Here is a 15,474-nt window from a genome sequence, read left to right on the forward strand (position 1 = left end):
TTTTGATGTTTGGGGAAAAACTGACAGGTAATAAAAAGTTAAGCGCTGTGTCAACAATTCATTCAAAAAATAGAAGTGCTAAAAAAATATGTATTGAAGTCACCTTTAAAACAGGAAGTGAATGCCCTAGATTTCTTTATACACAGCAACCTAGATGCACAGCCGTCTATAGAGCACTGCTTGCAAATTATATGGGTCAAATGCAATGGCTATTGTACTATCTAATTTACTCAAAGGATTGATGTGGATAGATATGTGTGGCTAGACTTATAGTTTTGTCACACGAATAAAGATTTTTAAGTTCCTTTTTAATGATCTAAAAAAAGAAACCAGAAACACAGGTTCAACTCTGAGGCTGCTAGTTGACATTGCTCAAGAGTCTTTGGGTGAGACGTTCCCAGCTTGATCTCTCTGTGGAGACATGGGAATAGTGAAAGGCAGAGAGGTTTGTATTATCATACTTTACACCTCAACTGTTTTATTCTTGTTAAGACATGTTTTCTGCTATGACACTGAATGCGTTTGTGCTTTGCCCAGTCTAATGCCCCTGTGCCGCAGTGTTTGTTCCTGTGTGAGAAGTTGACATTTCATAATAAAGTTTCCCCTCCCACATTGTCATCACGTCTCTGCTGCTCAGCAGTATCAGCCCTCTTGTCCATTACAGTCTTCTAATGTTTAATCTAAAATAAAAAACTTTTTTCATGAAATTCTGAGCTTATTTTAGAGCATTAGCCTCACCTGAGTTTCATGTTGTAGTAAAAAACCACAACAAGGTGAATTGAAACCTTTTTAAAGGTTTTTCTAAATATCTTAACTTTCACGTGATAGGGCACTGATTTTGCATATAGTACTGATGACTAATTTCCAAAAGTACAGCATGATATTTGTTAATGACAGACATGAAACATTCTTGAGACGGGAATGAACGCACTGCCTGCTTCTGTTTCTGAAGAAGTCAGTCTAAATATTTCACAGCAAATTGCGCATACCATCGAAATCCCAAAATACATCTATGCCACCGTTACCAGCCATAATGATGATTATGCAATGCCATCTTGTCACTCTCTAGTGACTTTCAGATCCTGTTTTCACTGAAGGAAGAAAAAGTTGGTGCTTCTAACAAATACACTGAAAGGTTTAACGACCATAATCAACAGGGTTAGATTCGTTTATTGACAAGTGTTAGAGAGAAAAACACTTTTGCTATCACAGGGCCACATCTTACACAGAAGCCTTTCATTTATGTCACAACATCCGCAAAGTAAGTCGACTATCGGATGTCTGTCTGTCAGATAACTCAGTCTCTGATGTTTGTGGCACAAACCTTCAAAGTGCTTCACCAGAACAGGAAGATATGAATTATTACCCAGTCATTATATCCCTTCTGAGCAGCAGAAATACATCAGAAAGAAATCAGTAGAATTGTGTTTACCTTATTTCTGTGGATTTAATTGGTTGAAATACATTGCATGTAGATTTTTTAATGTATTCAGAAATTCAAATTAGTTGGCTTAGAGGGGACAAACTGGAAAGCGACAGTGTTATGGGTGGGATTTCTACAGCATGTGACATTTAACATAGGTGTTTCTTTGGTTTCCTGTGAACTACTGCTTCTGTACCTTACATCAGCCCCTGCTTTTGCTTCTATTGTGTTCTCAGCCCAACATTTAGGAAGTGTCAAAGGAAGCTTAAAAACAGAAGTAAGCTAGACCCTGGAGCCAAAACAAGAGGCTGGAAAGGGAAAAGCAAACTTGAGACACCCAAAACAACATCCTTTATGTTGCAATGTTGTACATACACTTCACTGAGTAATTCTAAGTAGTCTTGCTTCACATCCACAAGGCTGTTGACAGTAACATGTGCAGTCTAAATCTGTTCAGCTTTTAACAGAGATGAAAAAAAGGAACAACCAAATTGGAATTGCTGCAGTTATTCAAGTTTTATTGTACAGACGTGAATAAATTAATCTAATCTGTCATCTATCACAAAACTTTTTAGACATCCTCTCAAGGTTTTCAGTTTTGGTGCTTAAAACAAACAAACAAAAAAAGCCCACTCAGTATACTTTGATAGTTTATCAGCACGCAGGGTAAGGAGGGTAAGATATGCCGCCCACTCTTCTTTTTGGATTAAACCGTTGAAAGTTGTGACGAGCTAAGCGAGCCACATCTGAGATCTGGTTTGGGTTATGAGACACCTTCAGTGCAGACCGATCCTGAAAAATATTTTTAAAAACACAGTTTAATTTGTGACATGTACAGCACCCTCCGTAATTATGTTAACAAGAGCGAGAAACTGTATACTAGGAACAGCTGCTTATTTATTAATTATTAAATCAGTCAGCCCTGTGGCAGCTTGGACTGTATAAAAACCACACAGTTATCCAGTTCCTCACCTCCAGTTGTTTATTCAGTGGTCCTTTTGGGTTCTTCACATTAACACTGCTCTGCAGGTCGAGGCTGCTGGGTGGTGGCAGGGTGCTCTGCCCTGTGTTGGACCACCCTGATAGACAGTGCTTGAAGGTGGAAAAAAAAAAAAAAAGAAAAGAAAGAATGCTTTGAGACGAATTTATTGATTTGAATACAGGGGCCATAACACAAGGTGCAGAGATGGCTGATCAGCTATACAGACCTCATGGTCAAATTCACAATTGCGGGTACTTTACAGTCAGAACATCCGACCAATCAGTTTAAAAAAAAAAATTAAATTAAAAAAAAAGATGCTAAAGCCTTTCTAGAGATGGGATACGCAACACTTCTGTATCATAGTATCTGGTAAAGTGATGGTATTACTTCAGACAATAATTTTCCTCAGAGCTATATTCATACAAAGTCATGGTACTTGTGTAATATACCTGAGATACCAAGTAGGACATCAAGCCACACAGGATGCATGAGGTCAAAATTTTCTTTCTGCGTCATAACAGGCCACAGTACTGGAAGTGTTCACTATGCTGAGCAACACTCATGCTGAGAGGTGCACATTTATCAGGAGTAGTAATCTCGTGCATGCCTATCTCTTAAAGTTTGCAGCATTTAAATGTGCTGTGTCTACAGCACCATATTAAGGTGTTTATTGGTCTATATCGCCTGTACAGATACAGGCGATGCAGATTTGTCAGCTGCACCTCCCTGATGTGGATCTCCTATTCTACCATATCCCAAATATACCCTCTTGGACTGAGCTCTGGTGACTGCAGAAGACATTAGAGTACAGTGAACTCACTGTCATGTTAAAGAAACCACTCATAGATGAACATGGTCTCAGTCTCCTGTTCTTAGCTTACAGGTGTGGCACCCAGTGTGATCTTCTGCTTTTGCCTTTTCCTATCAGCTCAATGCAACCTCACCCAGAGAAATGCGGCTCATCGGCTGCTCTGTCGCTTTCAGACCATTCCCTCTTAACCCTAGAGGTGGTTGTGTGGGAAAATCCCAGGAGATCAACAGTTTCTGAAATACTCACACCCACCCGACTGGCAAAAACAACTATGCCACACTCAAAATAAGTTAACTCACCTTTCTTCCCTATTTTGGTTCTCACTTTCAGCAGTTTCAGCATGTCGTGTTGACCACGTCTACATGCCTAAATGCATTGCGTTGCTCCCATGTGACTGGTCAATTAGATATTTGTGTTAGCAAGCATATTAATGGGTGTACCTTACAAATTGGCCAGTGAGTGTGTGTTTGTGTGTATATACTGAAACATTACAGTTTATTAGCTATAAGAGCAGCAAGTAAGACAATAACCCGTGCACACGGTCTAACTGTTTTTAGGAAGTGAGATGTTGCACCTTCAAATCACAAATGAATGGAAAGACACAATGGCTAGAAGGGGTTTTATTATTGTGGGACAGTGGTTCAATCAAATCAAGTGGTGATGATCTTTAGTCATTAACCTGTAACTCACCGATGGTAATCCTAAACTGTCAGAAGGGTCAAAGCTGCATCGCCGATGAGCTTTGTATATGTAAGGTGGCAGAAGCCTGGTGCGAGGGATGCTGACCCTTAGAAATACAAGAGAAAGAAGATGAGTAAGAAATCTGAAGAAATCTATTGTGAGGTGATAATTTTTTCAAACTAATCCTCATAACTTTTTAGTCAATATCACACAGCAACACTACTGATTACAGCACATTTGAACAAAATGTACAGGCGCCATTGCTTTTAGTTATTAGGACTTGATCCAGTGGAGGTTTCGGACGCCCCTTTCACAGGTTTCCCTTGCCTTGTTGCAGTGTATCATACTACAGATCAAAGCTACCATAGCTTGCTTTTTGTGTCGCTGCTGTTTTACTGAATTCAGAAACAGCTTCAGCTTTTAACATGTAAAATATGGGAAGGCAGAAAAAAATAACACAAGGTCTAAGTCCCTGCTGCACACAGTAGAGCTGCTGCCTCCTGTATTCAATTGAAAGTGACAGACTAATATATTTTAGATAAAACCGATGAAGTGCTTTAATGTTCATAAGTGGTTTAACAATGCAGTTCAAGTGCAGGCCATCAGTACCTGATTAGAGCAGGTTCAGCAACAGTGTGAGGGTGGGAGGATTTGGGCTTTTTGCACAAAGGACAGCACTCCTGAGAGTGGAGGGGGACTGGGAACAGTCTGCTGTTAATCCTGTAAGAGAATGTACCTGCACAAAAGGTGAGCAAGCAGAGACAAGTGTTAGATCAGCCTTAATGAGAGGAAATAGAAAGTGGCCTGTTCAGATAAATGCTCCCTCTTACAATGATGAGTGTCCATGTTAGCTTGTGGGCCATCCTTGTCTGTTAGCAGTTGTGTCACTGGCTGGTTCCCCTCAGAGAATCTGTGAGGAAAATCTTAATGAACCACAGGAAAACACAGTATGGATATATAATAAAGATATTTAAAGAGCATCACTCACTCGGTTTGTCCACTGTGGACACACTCGTCCTTATTGAGCGATCGAAATACACAGAGATCATTGAAGAACTCGTCTGAGCGCTCTATCAAGGAGTCCTCAGTATCCAGCACTCCTAACAGGGTAAAACCAAACATCAGCTGTTATCGGTACTTCTGCTTCAGAGATAAAAAGTGGACTCAAGGGGTGGAGATGTCAGAAAGCAGCTAAACAGGACAGTTATAAGCACCTGGGTATCCCATCGGCCAACAGGAACCACAATAACAATACATGAAGGTCAGCTAAAGCCAAATACCTCCACAAGTTACACAGGTGCTGAGAAGCCAGCTCAATGGTAGGAAAAAGATCCAAGGCATCAATACAAACACCCTACCAATCACCAGATACCCAGCTGGAATAATAAGCTGGCCACAGAATGAGATAGACACTAATGATGTAAAGACACAAAAACACCTTACAGTGCACAGAGGTGTCTACCTGAAGTCCAGCACCCTGACGCTCTATGAGCAATGGAACGAGAGGCCAGAGCGACAGGATGAAACACGGAGCATACGTGAATATACCATGAGGATCGCCCCTTGAGATGAGCTGCTCCAAGAATACCTCAGGCAGCTGAAGACAGATGGTGATGACAAAGAGGAAGAGGAACTATCATTGGACGACCAACCTCCTGCATAGGATGTACCATTGACATAAGAAAGATACAGAGGAAGTGGCTGACATCAAGAAATCCTACCAGTCGCTAGAAAAGGCCGGCTTAAAGAACAGCACAAAGGTTCAGTCCGAACCTGGGTGGCTGGCTGGGATAATGTTCAGGAATATGTGTGCCCCATATGGACAAGTCTCCAACTCCCGATGGGAAATGCTACCACAGGTAGTAGAGAACAACGGGGCTAAGAAGTCTCTGTCCAGAAGTGCAGTCAGTACCTTAAACTCTGGTAGAGGATCAGAGCCTGAGGAACATACATACCACACTCCCAGGGGGCAACGGGGAGAATTTTGATATGATAATTTATCTTTCAATTTAAATATCAGAAAACAGGTCTATGTAAAGAAAACTTAACATGCAACATTACACTAGAACTATACTCCACCTTAATTCAAAAGAAAAAGCTGTAATAAATGTATTGAGATGTCTGTGGATGTCTCCACAATCAGACTTTTTAAATTATTTGTTAATCTAGGGCACCACAATAGAAAATGCAAAGGTTATATCTAGGTTATATCTATTTCACTACTGCAGGTTCTGAGTCAGTACTTTCAAAAGCATATTGTGAAAATGTATTACATGTGGGATTAAAAAAAAAAAAAAAGAAATCATGTAACTTGACTTTTCAGCATTATAGATTTCCTATTACTAGAACAATTAAATCAAAGGTCAGAGGAAAGGTCAAAAGGTTAAATAGATCTAATATTAAGATTTGAAATGTATGCAAACTAATTTAACCTAAATTAGCAAAGCGTGGCTCCCTATATTTCAGGAGCATTTTGGCTGCAGATCAGTGCGATATGTGACAGACCGATAAAGCTTACCTGCTATCCAGTCGTATCCGAGTAAGGGTGGTAGGTGATGCCTCTCTGGGTCAAGGACGTCTTTGAAATCGTCCGACTGAAACGTGACCCTGCTCTGCACACCCCTCTACAAAAAGAAAGCAGGCAGTGCATTAGCAATCAGCATATTCTACTTCCACCTTTTCAGTGGACATAAAGCACACAGCTTGTTGCAGACTTGTAGTTTATAAACTAGTTGTAACGATATAAATACAAAGCTCCCAAACCAATGTGGATGTGAATTAGATTTTTTAAAGGGGGATTGTCAGTGAAATACTAGTGAGTGCCTTTTCAGTTTGAGATGAATTATTTATTCCTACTAACTTCATAAGAGTAACACAGGCAGGGTAATGCTGATGCTCCTTTGCTTACCTGTACTTTGCTCGGATTTACTACACAGGGCTTTGTGCTGAATGGCTCTGTGTCCTGTTTCTTGCTGCCTCTAATGAGATCTGATTTAACTGTTTGTTCAGCAGTTCCTTCTCTGTGTTTGGTGAAAGATGGTGTGAAAACAGTCTTTTTGATGACTGTTCTTTTCTCACAAGTGTCTGATGAAGACAGGAAGAAAATGATTTCTAAATGATTATTTCACACATTACATGCAGACCACAGGCTCACAGTCAAATGGAAAGTACCAGCAGGATAAAAAGGCTCCACAACAAAAAAACAAAACAAACAGAAAAAAAAAACTGTCAATAGTGAAAAGGTGATAAAGACACAAATATTTTTTTTATTTTAGTTACATTTGAACACATATCAGTTAATTGTCATCTCTGATGAATGGTAATAAAGGTGCACTTTGTAGTTTTTCTTCCAGATACTTTAAAATTTTACACATCATTTCATCATGTATATACTAAATCCACTATTAAAAAATAAAACCAAGCATCATCCACTCTCTATAATAAAGCTCACATCTCCAGGGAAAAAATACTTATATTTAAAGTACTTTATTAATAATTACTTCAGGCCTCAGTCACACTACACCACGAAAAACCATTTGTCTTGCATTTGATTGCGAGTGTCTGAAGTGGAATGTTGAGCACCTTAATTTAATCAAACCTATCATACTATCAAAGGGCGTGAAAGAAATGTGAATATGTTGCACTGTGTGAGCGAACTGCTGCTTCACTGTGTCGAAATGTGACTAAAAAACTGAAACGCCCACTCTGCTTGCTATAAAAAGAAAAAATAAAGTTTTATCCATTTATCTGTTCAGTTCAGTTCTGCTTTATTTCAGGGTTGTTAGGGAACAGAAATATGCGGGCCTTTGCTCTAAACACTCACAGTTACGGGGCAAAGCCAAAGTTTTGGCACTGCACTCAGCTTTGAGCAATCCATCCGTAAAAGTTACGCACTCATTTTGATAAACTTGCTCTCCTCTCATTCCAAATAAATGAACACTCCTAAAGACAACTAATGCACATATATCGGGCGCAAAATAAGACTTTTTTGTGCTATTTGCAGCCATTTGCTAAAAACTTTAGCATCTCCGTTGTATGTGATTTATTACATTATATCCTCACTTGGAGAAGTAAATGATGGAGCAGACTAACTCCGACCGATCTTGGCAATTAATTTTCCATTTACAAATAAGACAGCGATTAACTGCAGACGTGATACAGGTTTACTCCCACAGTGTGGCCTATGCAGTCGCTTTGCAACCAAAACTGGTCACTGAGAAGTTGAGGGTGCTGCACGCTTAACCTCTAGATGACCATTTGGTTGGTGCAACTATTTGCAATCAGTCCCAGACAGCAAAAAAATTCATTCCAATCACTCACCAACCACCACCTCTCATGATCGCACAGAAGTTACCGGTCTATTTTTCCTCTAGTGTGACTGAGGCCTTAGTGAAATCCGAAACAGACTATCAGAGTTTGAGAGTAAATATGTGAAGTTTGGCTCTGTAATGTCTGTTACAGCATCAGGCGCTGCAAGTTCTAACTGGCAATGAAGCAGTAAAGTGACGGTGAGGTTAGGGTCTTTTCACTCAGGAGTGAGGCAGCAATTGCACCTTCTGTTGCAAAACCAACAAACATTGCACATTACATGTCTTCAGAGACGCCCACATAACAAGGCTTTCTGACTGCGAGATGTGAAACAGCAGCCACGGTGCACAGACCCAGTTCAGTTTCACAGACTGTAGAACAACCCACATGGCACAGTAGCAGTATCTGTATTAACACACAGACTGCTCTGGATATGATAGCAAATTACCTTTTTTATCTTCTACACAAATATTTTGTTCTTGGTAGAATACTGAAATGAACGAGCTGCGTTTGTGTTTATACATTTATAAATTTGCCCTTTTTCAATCTGGCTGTCTGTGATTGAGAGAATCAAACCCCATGTGTGGCTTCTTCGTGGTCTGCCAGTAGCGAGTCCACCTCTAGATGTTACAGCACCACAGATCTGATGCAGATAGCAACAGATTAGAGATTTATCACAGCTAATTGGGGGATTATTGCAAATAGATTGCATGTAAGTGGCAACTTGATCCTTTTCAATTTCAAAACTGATTAAATAGGATCAAGACTGAGTCCATCTTATTTTCATTTTATTGCAGTCTTGACACACCAAGGTCATTTTGCAGATGGCAACTGACTGGGAGTGGTCTCAGATCTGGTCACTGACTTCGAAATAACATGTTACTATTTCATGAAAAATATATGTTGACTTTCATTTTGATGGCAGCAAAACAATGGGCCAGGGGCAACAAAGGCCAGAAAAGTAAATGGTACTAAAAAGAAACAGCTAGAGGAGCAGGTCAAGATGACTGGATTAAAAAAAAAAAAGAAGAAGAAGAAGAAAGCGTTTTAAACAGACAGAGTTTTCCAGAATCAAAGATGGGCAGAGGTTCAGCAATCTGTACAAAACAGCATGTACAGCTTGTGGAACAGGTTCAGAATAATGTCTTCAATGTGAAATTAAAAAGATTTTGAGTATCTAATCTACAGTACATAATATCATCAAAAGATTCCAAGAGTCTGAAGAAATCTCTCTACACAAAACACAAGGCTGAGAATCAATACTGGATGCCCATAGTCTTCTGACTATCAGGCAGCACTACATTTAATGATGACTCTCTCATGGAAATCACTACATGGACTTAGGTAAAGTGAAAACAGTTTCTTTTTGGAAAACATGGCTGCTATGTCCTTTGGACTAAAGAGGAAAAGGGGCTTGTCAATAATGCTCATGGCATGGGGATACATCAGCATCTATGAAACTGGCATCTGGAAAAGGTCTCATGAGTGCTCAAACATATCCTCCCTTCCAGACTTCTTTTTCAGGGAAAGTCTTGGATATTTCAGTTCCTCCATGCTGCATCTATTTCAACAGCATGGCTTCACAGTATGAGTCTGGGCATTGAACTGGCAAGCGTACAGTTACTTTTAACTAAGTAAAAGCATTTGACACATCATGAAATGAAAAATTCGACGAAGAAGATCATCTGAGCAGCTACAATCCCCCAAAAGACAAGAATGGGACAACATTCCTGTCCCCACAAATCCACCATGTGGTCTCCTCAGTGTCCAGACGTGTACACAGTGGTAAACATGATCCTGTCCCAAGTTTTTTGACACGTGTTGCTGCCATCAAATTCAAAATGACATCATCTTCGCCCCTAAAACTGTACGTTTTCTAGTTTAAACATTTGTTCTAATGTGAATATGCGCCTACGAGATCTGCAGATCATCGCAGTCTGTCTTTATTTACGTTTTACACGTTCTTGGAGTTGGGGCTGTATATGTGAAGGAGTTTAATCTGGCTATCTCGTAAACAAAACGTCGACAGCTTTGGTTTGTTGTGATGTGAGGTCTGGATTGATCAAGAGCAACTCTGATGTGACCTTAGCTCATTGCTAATGACTTCTCTCGTGCTGCTGGCGTCAAGTAAACAAACAGTTTAATTACCGGCAAACTTCACGGAAGACTTGGCTAGGGCCGCCCTTGCAGGGCCGCGGTCTCCACCGGTCATCCCGATCGTTTCTTCAAGTGGTCTTCTCTCCTCAGCTCCATCCTCTCTCTCCCTCTTGCGGCTTTCACGGCAGCCGCACAGCCGCTCCAGTTTCTCTCCATGCTGCCTCAACTGGTCCAGTAACTGTTTATTGCGCTCTCGCAACACCTCCAGCCGATCCATGGACATTTAGTTTTAATATAGAGAAAGCAAATAAAATGTAGCTTTAATTAAAAGTACATCAAACACACAAAGAAACTTTCGGGGTCTTCTATGCTTTCAATTAGGCCGACTCCATAACAACGCGTTGACAACAGTGATTTGATTGGCTGTTAACATTTTACCCACAATTCTGAGCATTCTTAAAGTGACAGGCACACGTGTAACTACAAATTTTCACTACAAGGCTAAATGTTGAACAACAGAGGGCGCCACACTTCCATGATGGAAACACTGATGAGACTGATGGGTGACTTTCCCAGAAACAACAGGACCCACGTTTTCTAGGATATTATCTGGCTTTTTCTCCCCCTTTTTCACCCCCCCCCCCCCGTTTTGTTTTTTTTTTTAAAAAAGAAACACTTATAAGTACATTTTTATGTTTCTGTTTTCAGTAGGTTTCTGCTACTACTTAATTTTTCCCCCAAGATGCATGAAGGAGTGACCAAAGTCTAAAAAATATCAAATTCTTCAGTAGCATAATTTTATATTGAACCCGATGACGGTCACAATGCCCGACAAGTTTATCTCACAGTAAAAGTATCCTGTTACCTGTACTATTTTAATGAATGTATATGTATAATATATGTACTTCAGTAGTTACTTGTTATTTTTTGTTATATTTTTACTTTTGCCTTCCTCTCCACTCAAAGCACTTTGGTCATTTTCCTCTAACCTCTGGCATCAACAAGGCATTTTCTTACAGAGAACCGCCACTCACTGCATATTTTCTCTTTTACCAGACCATTCTCTGCAAACCCTAGAAATGGTTTTCTGGGGAAATCCCAGCAGATCAGCAGCATCTGAAATACAAGTCCAAAGTCCCTTAAATCACCCTTATTCCTTCAACAGAACTTCTGTACTGTAAAATGGTTCCAGTTAATGATTTGCTATTAAATATGATATTTTTTGGATTAACATCACCTTCTGGATACCCATTGCCAAGATAATAGAGGAGTTTTGAAATTATGTATTTATTTTTAAAGTAGGAGAATTTTTTTTAAATGCCATAAAGGAGAACATAATCCAAAGTTCATTATAACTATTAAAATTAGCAACATACCTTAAAAGCAGTTTGTTCCTATGATGTACTAGTTACATTCCAATACATTTTTAATGTTGATATACATAACCATATAATATTTAATCATGCCTCCATAACTTTGCAGCCTTTTGTGTTTTGTAAAAAATTTTTTTAGTGTTTCTGTAAAAGTACTTGGTTGCTCTCTACTTATTAATAAGGTCAGTGATGTAAAAAATATGAACGCACAAGGTCAAACTTAGTCTTAAAGCCATTCACAAAGCATGTTTTAAAGATTTTACAAAACACGAGCCCAACAACATCCAACTAATAAATGAAAAGAAAAAAATGTTATTTATAGCACAAGAAAAACAAAACAAGATACGATAGACTACAGAGAACAGAACAAGCCTTTAAAGGCTGAGTTGAGCCTAAACAGTACCATCGGGGTTTCAAAGAAAACAAGGACAAAATGCTCCCAAGAAACCCATATTAGGTGCAAGGAAGACCAGGCAGCTCAGAGGAAAATCCTCCACAGGCCCCTACAAGAGGTGCTAGAAAATAATAGAACCTTTGGTGAATTTGCAGTTAAAACTACTTGTATTTACAGCCTTTATGTCATACACAGTTTAGGATATTTGGCATGTAGTAATGAACTTGTTTGCAAATTTCCTAAATGAAGACACAGGCTCCCTAATAACTGCAAAACCCACCCATCACTTGTCAGCAAACTATAATTATTCTACTTCAGGGTCTGACATACTTCTTGTTTTCAGTACTCGGACATCTCCAGTTTTCATTGCTACTGCCAGAGAGGCATTCATTTTTAAGACCACAATTTTTAATGTTACTGTGTTATACTGACTTGTCTTTGTACTATTTTGCATGCGCATTTTACTAAAACGAATTGAGATGAACAGCAGAAACAAGTGCATTAACGTCTCTCTGAGCCCTAACTGTAAATTGCAGTAATAAATTATATGAAGGCACTTTAAGTGACTGACCTGTTGCATTTGGACTGGATTTAAGTCTATGGGTGTATCTAATATTTTTATCTAACGTACAAGCAGTTATCGTCATGACTGTATTTGAACATGACCCAGCTGATGTTTTTGCCCAGCTGCTGCTATTTACTCGTAAGATTAAAAATATAGAAGAGCGCTGGTTAACATTTGCTTACAGTTGTACTTTATTTATTCTGTTTATCTGTCTCAGTGGCAGCCATGTAACTATACTTTGCCCATGAAGTTCAGGATGTGTCTTTATCCTATGATTCTCTTATACATACAAACTTTAGTCTCTATGAATATAAACTGAGAGAAACTACAGCAATGAACATGCACGCTTCAGTTTCCTGTTTTTCTCAGTTTTAAATGTGATGTCGTCATCAGAACTTTTTTTTTATACCTTAGAGTTCTCGTAATACACCAAGTACTACCGAATCAGCACATTCTTTTCCTGTTGCCACGCTGCCGTTAGCTGATGATATTCGTATCAGATAAGAGCATGCAAAGATCAATCAATAATCAGAATTTCTTGCCAACTTCCTGTAGATCAGCACCCTCATTTTCTTCTCATTGTATGACCTTTCAAGGGCAATCTGTGCTTATAAAAGTGTAGACAGCAGCATGTGGTCAGTCTTTTTACTGGGTGGCTTGATGACATTGGTTTATTTACATTAAACTGTCCATGCGTGGTAGCACTAATGACATTGTTGCAGGTGTTGCAGGGTCACACCTATAATCATATGCCTGATCCCCTGTGGAGTGAATGGTGTGGAACTGTGTGGGCGAGCACCTGCTCAGTATTCCAGTCACGGCTCGTTTGCACTGAGAGCTGTCCAGGCCGGCCCAGTATGATTAGCTGACCACAGTAGTGTGGCGTTGCACCCCATTATCATTAAACAGTACCAGTCATGAAGTCATATACTCCTCCCTGTCTCTCTAATTACACCCCCACTGTTGGGCTCTGAGCAATTACTGCCCGCCGCCAGAACGTTTCATTGTTCATTAGGCACAGATAACGGACACATCAACAACAAAAACAAAAGAAAATGTGAAAATATTCATATTTCTGATAACGAAATCACCTAAGAAAGACATTTTCTTTTCAAAGAAACCACTGATGTGTTCAGAAGAATGGCTGTGCAATTATTAGAAAATGAGTCCCATGACCCAGAGAAACTGTTATATTTGTCGTGATGTGTTCAGAAGGACCGTTTCAAGTCTTTGTATCCTTTCCTGTTTGGCTCTGTGTAATGAAGCTCTTACTAAATACTAAATCAGCATAGTGCAATTGGCTCACATATAGAGGGAAAGAACTGTTTACCATTACAGTTGCTTAAAGCTATTCATGTATAACTTAGCTTATAATAATAAAGAAACAAATAGCATTAGTGACAATAAGTATTAATAAGAATTAACATATAGACTGTATACAAAAGCCTGGAGAGCTGTTGCTATTTTAGTTTTTGGGTTTTTGGAGTGAGAATTGACAATATTTAGATGAAAGGACTGAGTGTTGCCAACTAACAGGCAAATTTATTTAGAAAATTATTTCTATGTGTAATTTGTGATGAGATACAAGTGAAATAAAACTGGAGCATAGCCTTCTTTGACTTGCTGGGAGTACATTAAATGCACCTTAAGCTGTAGTATTTAGCAGATAATTCAATAAAAATGCTCCAAAAGGCACCAACGGCACAAATATGAGCTGGAGTTAAAGCTGCCCAGTCGGACTCACCCTACCTTCAAAAGAGCCACACCGTAATAATATATAACTTTTGTCCAACAAGATTTCTATAAAAATCAAACCTCAGTAGCTGTTACGAAGAAGAAATCTACTATAGCTATAAACATGTTGTTAATTGCTCTAAGTTGGGCATTTTAACATTTGAAAAAGGAGAGATCATTTGGAAGAATTGAACATGAGTTGAAATAGACAAATTTCTTTTTATTGTCTTAACTAATTATTGTAGAAATGAAAAATCACAGCGATTTTCGCAAATTGATGATGATTCATCTCACGAATTATGACACACTGCTCTCCCCTACATAAACCTTCATAGGTTCAAAGTGTCAGTATCGATATTGGTATCATCAATACTGTTCCTGTATTAACTTGGTATTAGATCAATATCATGGCAGAGAGCACTGAGATTTAAACCACGCAGAGTGGAGGCTGATTGGCTCAAAGAAAGTGGGGAAGAAGATATTAGACTCTGTAGATCACTAGTAATCTAATATCGCTTTGCCGCACTGAGTTTGATAGCATGGGAAAGTGGTAGCGAGGAAAAGAACAGACTAGCAGCCAAACACCCAGGAAAGCAGGCAAATGGATGAATACAGATCTTACTTATTTTAAATTATGCATAAGTTCAATAAGGAAGATCTGCATAATAGTAATAGAAATTTGGCACTAACGTCAAATGGCCAGTGGAGCACCTAGGGGTGTGCCCACAAGGGGTTGGTAAGCAAGACAATTTTAAATCGCAGATGTGATTGTTACCTCATTTACCAAGAGTAGTCATTGGGACAATTTGGTTGTGTGCACACTGGACGCTTGTCACATATTGCTTTGAAACTGATGGCATTCAAGCCTCTTGTTGCATAGATGCCTAGATGTATTTACTACCGGGTCATATGTCAATCAAAAGTATTCTTCATTGTTATTAGTGGTCACTTCATTACTTGCCTGGAAGTAGGAGTGCCAAAGACACTAATAAGAACAAATAGTTTTAATTTTGACCATCGGATAGGAGTCTATCTGATGGTCAAAATTAATTTTTATTTTCACATTCAGCACATTTTGGTGTCAGACCGATCTCCTGAAATGACAA

At 39.2% G+C, this 15,474-nt stretch overlaps 2 protein-coding genes across 2 annotated transcripts in view; both read right to left on the reverse strand.

The window, feature by feature from the left end:
- Positions 1-5,370, reverse strand: part of trim62.1 (tripartite motif containing 62, tandem duplicate 1) — a 55,727-nt gene extending 50,357 nt beyond the window's left edge. The window contains exons 1-2 of the mRNA XM_040052103.1: positions 5,360-5,370; positions 3,570-3,574 (exon numbers count right to left, since the gene is read on the reverse strand). The gene's annotated coding sequence lies outside the window, so the exon portion shown is untranslated. The remainder of the gene's footprint in view (positions 1-3,569; positions 3,575-5,359) is intronic.
- On the reverse strand, positions 1,153-10,713 carry LOC120746679 (migration and invasion inhibitory protein). The gene is made up of 9 exons (XM_040052105.1): positions 10,354-10,713; positions 6,806-6,981; positions 6,416-6,521; positions 4,886-4,997; positions 4,728-4,807; positions 4,507-4,633; positions 3,907-4,003; positions 2,396-2,515; positions 1,153-2,215 (listed from the first exon to the last, which is right to left on the reverse strand). Exons 1-9 carry the CDS (start codon positions 10,583-10,585, stop codon positions 2,078-2,080), a joined length of 1,188 nt encoding a protein of 395 aa, XP_039908039.1. The 5' UTR covers positions 10,586-10,713; the 3' UTR covers positions 1,153-2,077.
- Between the last annotated feature and the right edge of the window lie 4,761 nt (positions 10,714-15,474).

The sequence above is a fragment of the Simochromis diagramma genome, unplaced genomic scaffold, assembly GCF_900408965.1.
Source record: "Simochromis diagramma unplaced genomic scaffold, fSimDia1.1 OVJJ01000389.1, whole genome shotgun sequence".
Taxonomy (NCBI): domain Eukaryota; kingdom Metazoa; phylum Chordata; class Actinopteri; order Cichliformes; family Cichlidae; genus Simochromis; species Simochromis diagramma.

Excerpts from the sequence above, each read along its gene's own strand:
- LOC120746679 (XM_040052105.1), bottom strand. The coding sequence starts at position 10,585 with ATGTCCATGGATCGGCTGGAGGTGTTGCGAGAGCGCAATAAACAGTTA. Across the intron at positions 6,982-10,353 it reads GTCTTCCGTGAAGTTTGCCG|ACACTTGTGAGAAAAGAACA; the intron begins GTAATTAAACTG and ends TGTCTTCATCAG. Across the intron at positions 2,216-2,395 it reads CACTGAATAAACAACTGGAG|GATCGGTCTGCACTGAAGGT; the intron begins GTGAGGAACTGG and ends AATATTTTTCAG.